This window comes from Sciurus vulgaris (assembly GCF_902686455.1).
Source record: "Sciurus vulgaris genome assembly, chromosome: 12".
NCBI lineage: Eukaryota > Metazoa > Chordata > Mammalia > Rodentia > Sciuridae > Sciurus > Sciurus vulgaris.
Genome location: NC_136473.1, coordinates 74,540,326 through 74,558,563, shown reverse-complemented (window position 1 = coordinate 74,558,563; position 18,238 = coordinate 74,540,326). Strand labels below are relative to the sequence as shown.

General features: G+C 43.9%; 1 protein-coding gene across 3 annotated transcripts; it reads right to left on the bottom strand.

Annotated features, from left to right (window-relative positions):
* Nucleotides 1–537: 537 nt before the first annotated feature.
* On the bottom strand, nucleotides 538–17,379 carry IRF6 (interferon regulatory factor 6). Of its 3 annotated transcripts, none has more exons than XM_079107726.1 (9): nucleotides 17,330–17,379; nucleotides 13,385–13,474; nucleotides 12,681–12,857; nucleotides 7,868–8,072; nucleotides 6,750–6,878; nucleotides 4,552–4,710; nucleotides 3,152–3,544; nucleotides 2,096–2,214; nucleotides 538–1,294 (listed from the first exon to the last, which is right to left on the bottom strand). In XM_079107726.1, the coding sequence occupies exons 3-9, from the start codon at nucleotides 12,852–12,854 to the stop codon at nucleotides 1,070–1,072; spliced, it is 1,404 nt and encodes a 467-aa protein (XP_078963852.1). In that variant the 5' UTR covers nucleotides 12,855–12,857; nucleotides 13,385–13,474; nucleotides 17,330–17,379; the 3' UTR covers nucleotides 538–1,069. The 3 variants fall into 3 exon arrangements, with proteins under 3 accessions (XP_078963852.1, XP_078963851.1, XP_078963850.1); XM_079107725.1 differs by lacking the exon at nucleotides 17,330–17,379 and adding an exon at nucleotides 17,121–17,323; XM_079107724.1 differs by lacking the exon at nucleotides 17,330–17,379 and adding an exon at nucleotides 17,169–17,323.
* Nucleotides 17,380–18,238: the final 859 nt, after the last annotated feature.

The following is an 18,238-nucleotide window of genomic DNA, read 5'->3' as shown; positions in this document are numbered from 1 at the left end:
GAGTGCTGCCCAGCCCTTCTTCACCCTGGCCTTAGCACACCCAACATCTCATTTTTTCCAACACCAAAAATCCAAATGACAGGAAGACTCTTAAAAGTGTCCAAATAAAAACAGGCCCTTTTAGAGTCAGAGGAATATATCCTAGATGGCCAGCTCATTCCCAGGCTTTCCCCAGAAAAGGAAACAAGAAAAAGAGAGTTCCTGCCTCTGAAATCTACCACTGAGTCACCTGTGCTCATCTCTCACACACACAAGGTGGTATCTGAGTGGTGACAAGGTGAACACCAGACAACTCATTCTTTCACAGAATCCATAGGCTTTCTGTGTCATCATTAGCTTCCTTTTAGAAGCTCATTTTATAAGCTTTTACTCCACAGGCAGGCCAGGTGACTTTCAGACTTTGGCACCCATTTCTATTTAGATATCCAGCTTGGTTCCTAAGCAACCAGTTAGCTCCTCTCCCTCTTACTTCCCCCATTAGGGAGCCAGCTTACTGTACTAGCAGAACAGGTCAAACAGAGCTCAATCCTGGACAGATCAGTGCTTGAGGGAACTTTAATGAAAGCAAGAAAAAAATGTGGTACATGAACAATGCAGGCAGGTTCTGATCCAGGCGGTTTTGCCTTGTACAAGTAGAATACAGTACCTGAGTCAGAGTTTTAAAACTGAACATAATTCTGGGCATCGGTCCAATTCTGATTTATTTACAAATGATAAATTTGAAGCCCAGAAGTTAAATGACTTGTTCAAGGTCACATTGGAAGCAAAGCTACAGCTAGAACACTGGTGTCCAAACTCCCAGACTAAATTTCCTTCTACCATCTGATGTTTTTAAGAAGAAAAGGAAATTTGAGCAGTGACTTTTTTCCATAAATTAAATCAACTTTAAAAGCTAGGTATATTTGAAAAGTCTCAGAATTCTAACATTGTTAAAAGAAAAAGATTTTAAAAGCTGGTTAGATCTAAATATTTTTTTTAAATTGAAAAAAAAAAAAAAACACCACATATGTACAATGTTGTAAAAAAGAAAGAGAGAGGGAGGGAGGGAGGGAGAAGATGGCATTCATGATTACTGGGAAGGCAGAGCAGGGGGGAGTTGCATGCTGGGAGTGGGCTGCATGGGCTGCCAGCTTTCTTGGGTTTGAAGGATGCGATACAATTGCTTCAGCTGAGCAACAATGTTATCTTTGATGTCTGGAGTCGAGATCTGGAGGCGAACACTGCCACTGTCAAAGGATCGTGTGAAATCACCAGAAAACATCTCATAGATCATCCGAGCCACCACTGGAATGACCTGTTCAGGACACAAAGCACACAAGTATCCAGTGAGATCAAGGTAATCTTTATCTGTTTGTTTGTTATTGGCACTGGAGATTGAACCCAGGGATCGCACCCCCGCACCTGTTTTTTGAGAGGGTCTTGTTATCCCCAGCCTCAGGTCCCTGACTCTCTGGGATTACAAATGTGTGCTACCATGCCAAACTTGAAAAGGTATTTTTAAATAGCAGGTGGGACCCAAAACTGAAGGAAGAACCAAGAAGTCTCTGAGGAAGTACCGACTGCAATGTCCATATATGGATATACCTTCATCTCTCCAGACCATCTGCCAACTTTCACTGTAGTTGGTTCAGTTGAAGGTAAAGCATTTAAATGTAGCATCACATCACATGCCTAAATAAATGACTGCTTACTTAGCAAGACCAAATGCCATCTATTGCCAGCTTCATTGCACAACCCTGGGCCCAACCCCAAGTGCCCTCGCTGCCACTCCTAGAATAAGGTTACATTCTTAAAAACAACTCAAAAGATTTTTCTAAGAAAAGCTGGCAAGAGTCATATCTTATAAGGTCTCAGTAAGATTCTAACATCATAAGAGAATGAAAAATAAGGTCTTTGCTAAATCAATCACCCATTTTAAGAACCTCTTCCAGGTTGGCTATACTGCACAAAGCCTGAATCTGCTACCCTATCTTATGGGGCAAAAATTCATGCAGGCTGATGGATGCTTAATCAGGACACAACTCAAACCTGGGGGCTAAAGCATTGGCAAAAAGAAGAATTGTTTTCTTCTTATCTTATCTCCTTGTTTCCTCACCTGAACCAAGATGAGTTTCCTTTCCAGGGGTTTCCCATCTGGCCATTCTTCCCCAAAGCATAAGTAGATCTCAAATGGTGGCTGCTTCTCTATCTGTCCTTTCTGGTGGGCAATGAGATCTGCAGAAGGTAGAAGAACAAGTTTGATACACTAGGTCAGTCCATAACCATTCAAGAAATACCATCTTTCATGCTGCCCCTTAGCCACTAGCTATATGTGGCAATTAATTTTAAATTAATTGAAAGTATATAGTCCCATTGCCAGACATAGTGGCACATGCCTGTAATCCCAGCGCTCGCTCGGGAGGCTGAGGCAGGAGGGTCACAAGTTCAAGGTCAGCCTCAGCAACTTAGCAAGGCTCTGAGCAACTTAGTGAGAGCCTGTCTCAAAATAAAAAATAAAAAAGGGCTGGAAATGTGGCTCAGTGATTAAGTGCCCTTGGGATCCATCTCTGGTACAAAAAATAATAAGGAAAGGAAATAGTCCCTTCGCCACCTTAGTCACACTTCCATGCTCAATGGCCACATGTGGCTACCAGCTACCATACTGGACAACACTAATATAGAATATTCCAATCATTTCAGAGCGTTTTATTGGATGTAGTTGATCTAGTCTTGGGTTCAAAGCACATTGTGAAATTCACATCTTAATTCTCTTCCTAAAATTATCTGTTTCAATTCACCAAATATTCCTCAAAAGCAAATAGTATATATTTTCCTGACTAGGATGAACAAGGCTACCTTCTCAAGTTAAATAAAAGCTAGTAGCATTCAGGGATTTATGACAATACTATCTTCCTCTTGCCACTGAAGGAGCCACAACCAGTCTACAAATAGCTTCCAAGTAAATTGCCTTCTAGTGGATTTCCCTTCCTCATGCCTAGGTCACTTTCATTTTCAGAATCTAGGTTCTCTTCTCCCTGGACCTCCACCAGAAGAAATTTTTGATTAAGATCACTACTGAGTCAGGAAAGGAGGGAAAATAAAAGAAAGGATGGAGGAAGATAAAACATCCAGAGAGCAGTTCCGATCATCAAACTTCTGAAAAAAGACTCACCACTCAAGAACGTTTCCAAACAAAATAGCTTGACCTTCTTTTGTCTCTCAATCAGGTTGGGAGCAACAAGTGATGGGGCACATGGCCCAGACCAGTACACCTTACACTGGCACAGCCTTATGGCATAAATGGCATGACCGCTGACCTCCAGGATCAGTCCTCTGTCCATGACGTCTAGCAGCTTGCTGGTGAACAGCTTCTGCTTCTCATTGGTGATATGTTCTGGACCTGGGAATTTGACCTGCTCCAGACTGACAGGACCAAAGAGCTCCTCCTGGTCAGGCATGGGACCCAGGTCCCCATAAAAGAGCCGACAACCCTGAGGGTTGCTCACTGTCATGGTCTGCCCATATTCCTTCCCACGGTACTGAAACTTGATGTCCAGGTCAGTCACTGCAAGGTGAGAGATGACAGTGAGAGTTCTGCTCCACTTCTCTGCCTGTCTATCCCTAATTCATGCAAGTCCATCATTATCAAGCCACCTTTCAAATGGCACTCAGGAAGGCCATTGCCACAGTTATTCTTCCTGAAATAAAGGGAGACGTCAACATATCCCTAGAATACTCACACAAATGTTTGCCTTGAAACAAAGTGTTTAATGCCTATCTATACTATCTCTGGTCAATCACCACTCCTAAGGGCTAGAATTTCACCAAAGTGCTGAGTTCTTGGTATCCCATATTCACTGACTGAATCTCCACAACAATAAACATTGGAAGGAATTAAAAAAGTAAGATGTCTGGTTTGTGTTTAATTTTTGGCTCATTGTTTAAAGAAGCTAGAAGAACAAAAATAATACCCAACCATCTTTCTGGAAATCACATGTGAGTGTATACTGGATCTGTTCTAATATATCCCAAAAGCACAGTGCACTTCAAAGTAAATTTTTACTTGGTATGTCTTCATTACACCCAATAGGCCTTATCAAAGCTACTTAGCCCCTTGAACAAAATATTTGCTCTCACACCTAAATGTAGTGTGAAAGGGAGATCAGGGTAATGACATAGATGTTTAAGATAAATTTGTACCAAATTCAGAAATACCCCTAAAGCCCCCTCAAAATCAAGAACCTCCTTGACCATATCCATGGCCATTAACCTCCCTATCCCACAACTGGTTTTTTCACAAATCCCCTAGTCAGACTAATAAACTCAGGCCTCCTACCCACCTAAGAGGTGAGTAACCTGGAGGTGTAACTAATCAGAGCACCCCCATGTGCAACCAGACATGGGGCAATGTTTCTTTTCTTCCCTAGTGACTCATCTGACAAGAAACAGACACAGGGGCACCTGAGGGGCAGGTAACTACTCTCTACATTGCAAAGAAATGGAAGCAGAAGGTGCAATAGGAAAGGGATTATTGTAAGAGATGAAGACCCAGAAAGATCAGAGCTCACTTACTTGGGAGAGAGCTGATCCACAGCTCTGGAGAGCTATAGAAGGGCTGAATGGGTGCCTGGGGCACTTCCATCTCCAGAGGTTCTGTTTTGGGCCACACCGCTTCAGGGCTACAGTTGCCCACACTGCAGTTGCCCACACTAGCTGGTGCCATGGGAGAACCTAGAACAGAAGGATGTGGGTGAGCAGGCAGGGCAGCACACATGAACATTACCTGCTCTGAGACTCTAAGAACTAACAAGACGCAGACAAGAATCAAACACTTAAACATGATCTAGTGTGATCTCCCAGCCCAATTATTCCCACAACTCACAATACAAGGTAAGATTCCCCAACCCCTGCCTGCTTCCTAATCATATTATTTCCCCCATAAACTCACAGTTTTAAAAAACTTGTATTTGCCAAAGGTTAACAGAGACAGTGATTTATCTCAGGGAATCGAGGGGGCATTAAATTAGAAAGGGCCTGAGTGTGAGATGCTTTGCAATAAAGTTTGGTCCCAGCAATTATATAGAAGCTTGTTGTCTTCCATAAAGTGAACTTAATTAGCCAATTAGCTTCAAGTAAATATTAATATATAGAAATCCTATTAAAACCAACAAATATTTTTACATGTATAAAATATCTGGAAGACTAAAAAGGACAAAGAAAAAAATTAAAAGTATATTTAAAAAAAGGTCTGGAAGGATACTCAAGAACATAGAGCTGTCTTCTCCAGGGAAAGAACTGGAAGGTTCAGGGAGAGAATAGGAGAAAACTTTTCATTTATTACCTTATTGTACAATTATGAATTTTAAACCATGTGAAAGTAATATTTATTCAAATGTACTCAATTAAATCTTTAAAAAGAGTGAAAACCCTAATCCTATGTCCCTGCTACTGTCAAAGTTGGCTTGCTCCAAAGTCAGATTTCTCCTCCTAGCCTCACCTCTTAGGCATCTATTCTTCAATAATTCTTCTTCCTCTGCCCCAACAGCTCTGAAATCACAGAGGTTAATGTTTCTTTGACCCTCTTTGTTCAAGTGTAGTTAAATCTATGTATCCAATTCACATTTTTGTTTTTAATATATAATCCACACCTTTCCAAAAACAATCTAAGGCAGCCCAAAACATAAAGACACACATTAGCTTTAATAAAATATGAGCAGAAATAGGAAATCAGGATCCTGGAATAACTGGTTTCATCCTTTTAAGGGGTGAGAATAACAGAATAAGTCAGCCAAGAATTTGGGGGAAATCTGCATTTCCAGATGTCCAACTCTTAAAATTTCTCTAAGTGGGAATATAGCATGTGGCAATACTGACCTAGAAGATTTCCATGAAATTTTTATTTACTCATCACTTGGCTACAAAAATCTAAATGGCAGGATAAACGAAGGGGGGGGAGTGGACAGACAACAAGTGTCATTCCTGGTTCTCAAAGATAAAGACCCCCAAATCCTTAAGAAAACATCTTGATATACTGTTTTTTAGGTGGCAGTCATTTCAAGTGACCCATGACATCCACGTGGTACTAAGAATACGGTAAAAAGCTGAACAGGATATAAATCATTTAGCTCAGAGCATTTCAGTGGACAGATGAAGTAAAGATATTGCAGAAGAACAATTCAACTTGTGTTTGAGTATCTTCAGAATGTGTGCGGTCACATAGTGGCTTCCCAACCTCTCAACTAATTTTTCCTGGGGAGCTGAATTTCAAAGTCCACAAAAGAAAGGTTTCTTGCAGATAAATCCCATCAGAGTCTAGTAACAGCACTATTAAAAATAGCAAGTTTTCCATGATATAGCCTGAGTAGAGTACTCCCTGTGGAGGAAGTGATACAGAATTTATACCAAAGGAAATAATAGAAGAGTTTTCCTACAATTCATAAAAATTATATCTGTACTTGCCCTGAAAAAAAAATAGGCAGAATTTATAACCACTGATATGTTTGCATATGAGATCTGGAATGAGTTTTTTTTTTTTTTTTTTTTTCCTTGAATTAGATGTCCTCTATGCCTAGAACCCACTTCATTACACTGAAATAATTGAGCTAGTAGAGTTTCCTTTCCTGTGACTCCTGCTTGCTCACAGACCAGCAGTCTGACCGCAGGGCCCAATGATTGCTCCCAAGGTAGGAGTAGCCAAGGGGTCAGCAGTTTCAAGGCCAAAATCCCTTACATCCTCCTTATCCCTTTGTACCACCCACCAGTCCACTGACCATTGATGTTCAGGAAGGGGAAGGTGTCCTGAATAGGAACATGGTGCTGAGACTGATCAAGTTCATCTTCTTCATCTTCTTCATCCACATCATTATCCTTCTCATCCCAGGGAGCAGACCCTGTAGATCCTACCCATAACACATATGCCCATAGGTGAGTGCTTCAAGTTGAATTGTCATCGCTGCAGCTGACCCACCACCTAAGCTAGGGACTACTAGCACAGAGAGCACAGAGTCTCCTCAGGATTAGCATGCACTCTCAATGCCCTAACTTAAAAAAAAAAAAAAAAAAAAAAAATGGGAACCAATGATGTATTAACTCCCAGTTCCAAATATTCCTATCCAAAAGCTGCATATCCTGTTCCCTTCTCTTAAACATTAATCTCTGCACATTAGCATTGCTACCTCTAGCTTCCTATACACAGGCACCCCTTTTAAGAACTTAAGGATACCAACTCTCCACCCTCTGAGCTTCATATAAGGCAGAGACTCTTATCTTAGGGTGGGGCCTCCCTGGATTCACTGTACATGTCTAAATTTTCTGACTCTCACTATTCAATAAGCATTGAGTAAATAGGAGTATCAGGTGTTTTTCTCTTAGTAAAAGTATCCTACAAATTAAATGATCACTCATCCAACATTTCTAAAGAACTTAATACCTTTTACAAGTCGTATCAATTGATTCTTACAATAGTCTTTGAAATAGGCAAGTTGAGATCCCACAATTTAGAGCTGAAGAGGCCCAATGACTTGATTCAAGTCCCACAACAGGTGAAGTGATAAGAGTGAAGTTTAGAACTCAAACCTTCTAGGCTCTAATTCCTCCTCCTACAAAACAACCTGACCTCTCAAGTCCCAAGAGAGGCTATTTTTACAGCAGAACTCTATACTCTGTCTACCTTCTCATGTTCTAACAATGCAGGCAATAACCATTCCCCTATACGAGCAAGAACACATTTACACCATTTGCTCTCTGGAGCCTTCCTACAGAAAGGTCTTCATGTTTTTCCAGTCTAAAACTCTGAAAATCAGACTGTTTTTGATTTGACTATCTCTTTAAGAGTCAATTCCACAACCTGGCATATGGCCCACCTTCTTCCCAGCACCTTGGGCCTTACCTGGGTTAATGATCGAACCCTGGGGCTGAGGGATGTCACAAACTTGATATATCTTCACTGGGTTCATAGGCACCTCCTTGGTACCATCATACATCAGGTTGAATTCCCTGCTCTTGTTGAGAGCACAGCGGAGCTGGGCCTTCCATTTAGCTGGGTCAGGGTCATCCACCCCTTCCTGGTACTTCCCCGTTTCTACAGCCCAGGCCTAAGGAACAGGAAACTGCAGTGAGTGCCTACTATTGCCTGGGAGCAGTGCATGCTCACCCCTTCTCATATAGACACACACACACACACACACACCTGGGGAGTGTCCCACATCTTATCCCCATTTTACAGAGATTGCAGCAGGCAACATTGCCCTTAGGACGAGGAGGGGCAGGGCCAAAGGGAAATAAGCTATGTGCAAACACAATCTTTTAAGAGGAGGAACTTTATCTCAAGCCCAGTACCAGCACCTGTCAAGACAACAATGCTACAATGAAGGGTTGAAAATAATAAAAAAGTCTGAGTCAAATCTTTTTTCTTCTTCTTTCTTTTAACTGTTTTTGTTATGGGTTGCTTATATAGGAGTATGTACAACAAAGAGGAGTGGCCGAGCTATCTCCCCAGCCCTTTCCTTCAGTCTTTAATCTATGCATAAAGAACTGTAGAAACCCAGTGCCTTTAGGAGGACAGGAAGCACACTATGGGGGATCAGTTTGCCCCACGTGGCCAAGGATTGAAAATGCTAATAAACCCATTCTTCTCATCTTTCTCTATTCCCAAACTCCTACTGCATTGGAAACTTCATGCCACCAGCCACACTGATGGCTGGTGGCATGAGATAAAACCACTTTGACTCCTCCTCTCTGGTTTCAAATAGGGGAACTTGCAGCAGCATCGGTAGATAAGAGAAACAAGGTAGCCTCCCCAGTGAGGAAAAGGAAAAACCAGGCTGCTTGGCCTATAGACCAAGTTCCTTAGAAACAAAGCAGGTAGTAGAAACCTATCCAAGTCTCACAGGCAATTAAGTTTCCACTCACTGGATACCCACTCTCCTTGGTTGCTAACATACACTCTGCTGTCTAAGCTGTCTTCAGGAGTGTGACATCTTCTCATGCAGAATAAGGAAATGTCATTAGATAAAATCAACATATGAAGCACACATTAACTATTCAAGCTGAAAGGGCATACCACTTGTGCAAACCCAACATCTCTGTCTCTGGTTCTGAACACAGACTTCTTCCTAAAGCTGAAACTGAATTTTACTACCCTATTCTGGAACTCTTTGATTTCCCTCAGTCACCCCCTCTACCGGCAGTCACAAGGAAGATTCTTTCCAGAGCTAATCTAAACCCTCTTCCTCCTCTTCCAATTCAGACTCACTTCCTCTTACCATCTTCTCAGGCTTGGGTTCCTACATCAGTGGCTTAGCAGGAACTAGAGGCTTAACTGCTGCTCCATTTCATCTGATCCCCTAGGGGATTTCAACTTCACTGGTCCCTAGTGTTTGGGAGACACATCTGCAGTTACTTGCTGTACCTGGCTGCTGCCTCCCCATATTTTCCCTTCTGTTTGTTTGATCCTCCACATTCTTGCTCACTCTGGTCCCACCCAGCCAATTCAGGCTGTGCAGATTTTGGCAGAAGCCTGCGAATTTCTGTGGTTCCCTAAAGCCCTGCCACTCCATGGAGAGCAGCCAGACTAACTCAGAACCACAGCCCCACCTTCCTGCTTACCATACAGCATCCTCCTGGCCTACTCAGATGACACTGAGGATTCATGTCTAATGCAGCAGAGGACTGTACTCTTTTCAAAATCAAGAAAGATGGTCCTATGTAGTAACATGTGGCAATCTCTGGGACTTATAAATATTACTTGTTCAAACCCATCCTGAGTTGTGCTTTAGAGAAATTCTGATCTCTATATAGGTCCCTCCTTCCTTCCTTCCTTCCTTCCTTCCTTCCTTCCTTCCTCCCTCCCTCCCTCCCTCCCTCCCTTCCTTCCTTCCTTCGTCCCTCCCTCCCTCCCTCCCTTCCTTCCTTCCTTCCTTCCTTCCTTCCCTCCTTCCCTCCCTCTCTTTCTTTTTTAACTGTGTATTGAAAAACCCAGAGGCACTTTACCACTGAGTCACATCCCCAGCCCTTTTTATGTTTAAGTTTGAGACAGAGTCTTGCTAAGTTGCTTAAGGGCCTCACTAAGTTGCTGAGGCTGATCTTAAACTTGCAATCCTCCTGTCTCAGCCTCCCAAATCACTGGGATTACAGGTGTGCACCACTGTACCCAGCCTTTATTTTTTTTTTTTCTAAAATGAAGATAATCTCTATATTTTTATGATGGTTTACAAATCCATTCCAAAACTTTCTTTCATTTAATTCTCACAATAATCCTGCAAGTCAGGTAAGACTGATTTCATACCCAATTTATTACATGGGGAAACTGAAGTCCAGTGAGATTGCATGCCTTGCTGAAGGGGCAGTTGATGATAAAATGATTTGAGGCCAGATATTCCAATTCTCCATAAAGCTTAGAAAAGGCAGTCTTATAGTAGGAAGCGGGTAGAAGAACAGACAGACATGAGTTCAAGTCCTGGATCTACCACACACTGGCTGTGTGATTTTGGCATAACTAGTCAGATCCTCAGAGAGTCAGCTTCTGCATCTACAACATACAGGTAATACCTCCCTTACAGGGGTATCATGAGAATTAAATGAGACCATAGACAAAGGCACCCAGTGCATGCCAGTGCCTCTTGTGTGTCTTACCAAAGGCGCATCAGAGCTTGGGCTCTGTGAAAGCACCCTTACTCTTCTCCTGACCTCCCAGCCCTCCCTCAGCATTCTGCAGACACAGTGATACAAATAAAACCAAACAGACTCCTCGGAGCTTTCCTCAACTCCCTAAGCATGCAGATCACCCTCATGAGTGAGGCTTTCGGGAACCAACCTCTTCCCCATGACCAAATGAACACTTCAATTGTAGATCCAGTTTCAGACCAAGGCCACAAGGGAGGCCAAGGCAGGCCAATCCCCTTCTCAATGCCAACTTCAATAACTGGCGGGTTTGCAAATGTTTTCTACAACACTTCTTTATTATTGATATCTACATTAGGAGTGTTCATTTACATTCCTTCTAAGTACCCACAGCCCAGTTTTCTCTCTGCCTCTCCTCTCTACACCTGACAAAACCCAGTCAGGTGGGGACACATCACTAGGAGCTTTCTGCTGGGCTCTGACCCCACCTTTTCTGCCATTTCCTGAGCCAGTATCAACAAGAAGCTAGGACATCAATCTGGAGAGGCCCACAGTCAGGACTGGATTACACTTTTGCCTTCCAGTTCACAGGGAAAAAAAGGGCAAACTTGCTTCTCTGAGTCTTGGGACTTCAGGAATAAAATCTACTTCTGAGATGGAAGGGAGCAGCAGGGAGAAGTTGGTCTGAAGTGGAAGTGCATCTCCTGGAAGTACAACCACATGGAACCTACTGCCCACCTACTTCTGTCTGAAGTCAAGCTTTGGTTTCACTTCAATTTTGTAAAATGCTATGTGATCAAATCTTGCTTTCAGTTCAATAAAATGACTATCATATCAGAGCTATTTTTTTATTTAAGAAAACATAATTAAGCTGTAGTTCAGCGGTGAGAGAGTATGCTTTGCATGTGCAAGGCCCTGGATTCAATTCCAGCACCACAAAAAAAAAAAAAAAAAAAAAAAAAAATTTTTAAAGAATAAAATATTTGTACTTAATCACTCTTAACTGTTAAGGAGATGTTAAGAATATGGGCAGGGGCTGGAGTTGTGGCTCAGTGGTAGAGCACTTGCCTGGCCTGTGTGAGACCCTAGGTTCAATACTCAGCACCACATATAAATAAAATAAAAATCCATTGACAACTAAAAAAAATTTGTAAAAATAAAGAAAATGGGCAATATATTCTAATATTAAAAGAATAACTTCCTGAGGGCCCTCTACACCCATCTTACAGGCTATGACAGGGGCCTGCTGACACACATGTTCTGTCCTGATCTAATAGCCATCCTCAGGCCCAAGCATCTCTTCCTGGCAAGAGCCCTGAAGTGTGGGGAGCCATCCACATCTAGCAGAATCAGACTTGGCTGAGCCATGGGATACAGAGGTCTGACTCCCAGGAACTGGCAGTCATGGGAGTGTTTCAGAACTCCGAGGAACAAATGGCCCTATATAGAGTGGCTCACTGTCTGAGGATGTGCTAATTCCCTAAGCAAATGGCTTCCCTAACTCTGCCCCAGCCTGTTTCTCACAGAAGAAGCCCCACCTGGTCCGGGCCCCTTTACCTATGTATTTATAAATAAAGGTGAAGGTGGGGGTTCTCCATCTTGTTGGAAGCCAGATCTGGTATGGCCTGATCCGTCACACCCCCTTCCTTTTGAAAAGAGTATTTAGCTCTTGTGTATTTATTGATTAGATAAGTTGATTGGTAATTAATTGATTTATTGCCAGCACCACCGTCCTCCGACAATTAACCCTTCCCTCATCCATGTGGGACGTGGCTGAAATCCCCACACTGAAGGAATGAAGAAAAGTGGCTGACCTAAGCACATCAGTACTACCACTTACAGATTAGCTGAACCCACCTAAACTCCTCTGGGATATGAATTAAATGCCTTCAACCAATGGGAAAGAGATATACCCCAAGAATTATTATGCCTGCTAAGTTTGGGTACCTCTATCATAAACCTGTTCCATCAGTTTTGGATTTAGTGTATTCCCCGTGCCAAAACAGACAAAGAAAACAAACCAACCCAGGAAGTTCTAAGAAAACTGGAAAAAAAATTCAACTCAGATGGTAGTTCTTTACCTTAAAAATGGTATTTTCCTCTTCTTGCTGGGGGCTATGACGTGTGGCATGTTTCCAGGGAATCTGGAAGCGTTTGGAGTCTCTGTGTAGCCAGATAAGTCCAGGGTAGAGACCACTATCCACCTGAGCCACCAGCCAGGGCTTCAGTCGGACTCTGCGGGGATGGAGGGCCATGATCTGGGGGGTGGGGGGACATGAGAAATGGGGAGAGCAGGAGAATTAGGGCAGTCACTGGGAACTTTTCCCAGCTACCATTCCCGTATGCTAGAGCTACAGTTTCACTAGATTACAGCAAAGAAACTAAATAGGGGAATAAACTGAGCCAGGTGGGAAAGAGGTAAAAAGGTTCTTTTGATTCTTATTCCAAAGCCATTTATACTTCATGCTCTAGCCAAATCAGACTTATCATGCAAGTAGATCACATTTCTTCTATTTAAATCCTGAAGTTGAAAAATAAAAAGGTGATGTCATCCCTGCTGGAACAGTCTTTTCTGAAGTCCTAAGGGCTTTGGAAAAGAAGGGCAATTGCTCTTTTCAATTTCTCCTCAGGAGAAGGAAAGAAAAAAGTTATGGAAACAGCAAGGCAAGAAGTATATTGTCTTTTCAAATGAAATAACTGAAAATGAGTGGGAATGTTTCAGTAAGAAGTTCACATCATGACAGTAGGTGAGGGGCGAGTCCTGGATTCCAAAGTCCTCACTTACATGGGTGAGCAGGCAGTCTGTCCAAGCAGTCTGTTCACCGGGATCTGAAGAGCTGGGTTGAGTTTTCTTTCTCCTGACTGCCCAAAAATTCTGTACCGAAAAAAAAAAAAAAAAAAAAAAAAGTGGTCTCTAGGAGAAGGTTCGGGAACAGTAGAGACAAAGTCTCTGAGAACACCTCCCCAAAACTGAGTCTGGTAAAGCTCAGAAGCCCCACAATAATCAAATCCCACAGTTGCTAACTTTAGCCTACAAGAAACAGACACAGGACAAGCCCTGAATGGTTAGCAGAGCCTCTTCACCTGGGTCTGTTTATCTCCCCACAGAGGCTGGAGTGAGTCGATTAGTTAGAGGCGCCAGCCTGGGTAAAGTCTGCAGTTGATTCTCATAAAAATATACGGGCACAACAGATAACATTCGGCAGCAGCCAGCACTCAGCAGAAAACAAAGGCCTGCCTGGATTAGGTGCCCAAAGAAAAAAACAGTCACTAGAGAATTATTTGCCTGAGATGTTATGTTTGGACTTTTTGGTGGTTTTATTTTGCTTTTACTTAAGAAATAGATGCCCGGAAAAACAACAGTCATTCAACAAATATTTGTTCACCCACTACTGTGTGCCAAGCACTGTGTTGGTTATTACACGAAGCCCAATGTTTTCATCAGATGTCCATTTTTGAGAAAAATCCACATTGGAACTGCTCAAGCCCCACAACATCCTGAAAAGAAGTGACATTCACACCCAGAAAGAGCCCTACCTAGAACACAGTTCTGAAACCACACCAGTTGAGTAGGCTGAAGGCTCCCACTCAGACAAGGGGTGACCCCAATCCCACTTCCATCCCCAATTAGACTCCCAACAAATGTGAAGAACCCAAACCCAACTCAGCCTCTGGCACTTTAAGAGCAAGGTAGAAACTGCTCTCATCTGATCCTTCTGACCCAATTACCAAGTCCTGCAACTGAAACCTTCCCCGGGGGAGCACAGCTCACAGTAGGCAAGTGAGCTTGGCAAGCAGTGTTCAAGTGCCCCTGTTCTTCACCTTGGCACAGGGTGTTTTGAAGGGCAGCATGCAAGGCCATTAAACCGTGGAGTACACGTACTCCTTGTAAGCAGGAGGGAATGCATATTCTTCCAAGGGCAAGTTCAACCTTCTCCTTCCCAGTCATAGCCCTACTAAAAGGAGAATGGGGCAAAGGAAGGAAAAAAGAGAATAAGGAAATGGACTGGAAATCAATCAGTCTAGCAAGGAGCTTTTGAGAATTTCCATTGCAATACTGGTAAGTCTGTGTCAGAGCCTGTCAGACACATGAAATCCACCTCTTGACTGATCATGGACTTGAAGATCTTATTGTAGTTGGTCCATAGCCCATGAAGAAAAAAAAATATATATATGAGGCAATCCAGCCATAAGTAGCTGCAGCTAGTGATGGGGAAGGAACAGCCCCCATAGAGATCAGTGATGAAGATACAGAGCCTGGGTTCTCAGTGTTCTCCCCAGATGGGACTATACCTAAGCAACCCCACTTCAGTTCATGGGAAGGAGCCCCAGCCTGCCCTCCGTGGGCCCTTCCTCCCTCAATGCCAGCCCGCTCCACCTTTTGAAAGTCAGCATGATCTCCCCCACCTGCCATCTGGTAACTAAGACTCTTAAAACAGGCAGAGAGAGAAAACTGAAAACAACCAAAATGCCAAGAGTTGGAAATGGCTGTTCTATATTCAGGCTGCAATAACAAACAGCCATTAATACAAAGTGTCTGAAGAACTTTTATGGAATTTGGGGAAAAGTTTACAATTCAAAGTTGGGAGGGGAGCATCTTACAACACTGATTATCTAGCAGTATTTCCACTTTGTAACATAACATACTATTACACAAGTGCACATACACACAGACATGAAAAAGGGAAACAAATATACCAATGCAACATGATTTTTACAATGGTTACCTTATGATGAATTACGGGTACTTTTTATACTTTCCTATACGATTTACATTTTTCTATAATGACACATTTCAATTTTTTTAACTGCCAGTAATATTTTTTTTAACTACAGGAACATACCATTTCTTACAAAAGATGATAACGATCCTTCATCTCTGCATAAGATTTTCAGTTTTACATGTACTTTTACTTAGTGTGACTGATTTTCTCCTCAGGATCCTAGAAGTAGTATTATTCCCATTTTACAGCTAGGTTAACTGAGACACAGAAAAATTCTGTGCATTATCTGGGCCCCAGAACCAACACTCCTAAGTCAGAGTGAGCTGTATCAAATCTAGCTAGTTACTGCACCCTACATTCCAAGACCCTCCCATCTTCTTCTACACACTAAGAGAACAAACCAAAAACAACAATACAGCCTCGGCAAAGGACCAACAAAGTGAGTGGGGAGGAGATTGCGTGACACTCATTCTCAAACACACCTAAATCAGAGCTCTCTTTCTAAACATTCTCGCCACTCAAACTTACCCTAATTAAAATCAGCCCTGGTATCTTCATCTGCCATCACAGCAAAATTCAAGGTTTGTATCTCTAACAGGTATTTAGCCATCCAAAAGACAAAGATGCCACCCATCCTCTCCCCTCACAGTGAACATAGAACAGGGACACTTTCATCCTCCCCAGGGCACTAACTGTCCTCTCTCACACCCTGGTTCCAGGGGACACGACCTCTATAAAAACTATCAGCACCACGTTCACAACCCCTGACCAGGCCAGTTTCCAGGGACACTGCTAGCTCAAAGCCGAGATTTGGTTGTCATTAGTTTTGCTCATAGTAAAATACACCCACCATTTCTTGCAGACAGATCTTCAGACAAGTCCCACTTGTTCCTTTCCTCCTGAATGAAACTGAAATGCCGTCCTGAGTTCCTCAAGCTTCTCTCCATTAAATTTAGTCCTACTTAGGGGAAAATCCTGGATCTCTATGCATAATTCACCCTTCCTTCTTGCAGGATTAAAATTGGGGGATGACAAAAGGGGATGCACGATATTGGTGACACAGTCATGTTTTATACACACATCTAACCCTAAACGTCTTCAATTCTTGTTGAAGCAACTTCTCTCTCTCCCTTCCCTGGCTTTCACTCTTGACATCCACCAAGAGAACAGGGTAGGAGCCATAAAGTAGGCTCCCTATAAAGAGTGGCACCCCAGGCCTCCTTTCCAGTCAGGCTTTGGAGACTTTCCCCATTTCTCCACACCTGCCTCCAGCCCCTTCAGGCAGAGGGCCTCACCCCCGAGCGGCCACACCTAGCGCCACCCTCCCCAACACCTAGTTTGGCTACTTGGAAATTCAAGGGTGTCTCCCAGGCCCAGGGCAGAGGCCTGACTGTGCTAAACAAATGCAGGGAAGGAAAACAAACCGGCCAAAGTTCCAGGTCGCCCTGATTCCCAATTTCCCAAAACACCCACCAGGACCGAGGGCCGGCGCGCCTGGGAAGTTCCCTCTGGGGCACAGGGGCCAGTGACCAAGTGGGTTAAGACAGAAGGGCCGTGGAGGGTGGGGGCACCTTGGCGCGATCCCATGGTGAGGTGAGTAGGTGGGGGCCAAGGGCAGCGAATTCCATTTCCGCGGGAGGGAATGGACTTCGGTGTGAAGCCAGGAGGGGACCCAGCGCTGCGGAACTAGGACCCCAAAGCTACCTGGAGGAGGGCAACCGGCACTCAGCCCCAGTGGGTAGCAAAGCAGGCTCTCCCACCCACACCAACTCCGTAGTGGAACCCTTCTCCACCCACCGAGGTGTCTCCCCTCGCTCTAGGATCTCCAGAAGTTGGCGTCCCCACCTTTCCTCAGTTGGCTACCCGACGCTGACGTCCCTCCGAATCAAATCCGCAGCTAAGATCACGCGTAGCCACCGTCCCCCTCGACGGCTTGGCCCAGTGGCACCTGGCTCTGCGCAAGTGGGGACTGCGGATTCTTCTCAGAGTCGCGCACCAGCCCTTACCTGCCCAGCCCAGGTGCGCGGAGCTCACGTCAGCGCCTCGCCCCAGAACGCCACAGCCCCCTCCGCCGTCGGGCACGCCTTCCAGGTGTGGCCACGCCCTCCGGCGTTCAGGATTGGCAGCGGGCGAGAAATATGATACCTGAGTTCCTGGGCGTCCACCCGCCCAGCCTCTTCCCCAGCCCACTCCCAGCTTCTAACCTGGGCTAAGAAAAGTCCCAGATGTAGGCCTCGCCTTTATGCCTCGGGGCTGGTGGTCCTGGGAACTGGAAGCCACTGGGAGGTCAAATCTAAGTTGAGAGGGTGCCTCCCCACCTTCATGCCCCATAATTACCCAGAAGTATGCAGACAGTTAAGCACAAATAAGGGTTTAGAGATTGGCCCTACTACCCGTGGAGTTGGCTATGGGGAAGGGACTCTGATACTAGGCCCTGTCCTGTGCCTTCCAGACTGAAATTCTGCCTTCACTGTCTGCCTCTTACGGTGTGACCCTGGATAAGTTAGTTTCTTGGTTTCAGTTTCCTCATACAGTCAATTAAATAATAATCCCTGCCTTTTCTAATCACTATCAGGTAATGATTAAAAACATAACCTCTGGAGCCAACTATTGGGGTTCCAGCCCCAACTCCATCAGGTACTACAGATTCTTGAAAGTTTCTGAAGTTCTCTGGGTCTCAATTTCTTAGCTGTAGAATGAGGTTAGTAATGGTATCTCCCCATAAGGATGTTGTGGGGATTCAACAAATCACTGCATATAAAGTGCTTGGGGACATATCTGGCACTTATCAAGTGCTATGTTAAGTACTTGGAATTATGGGGGTAAGGATTTAAAGAAAAAACCTACAGACAGTGCTTCACAGAATAAGAGGGCACTCTTTGTTATTTCTTGAAATTCAAGTCCCATTTGCTTAA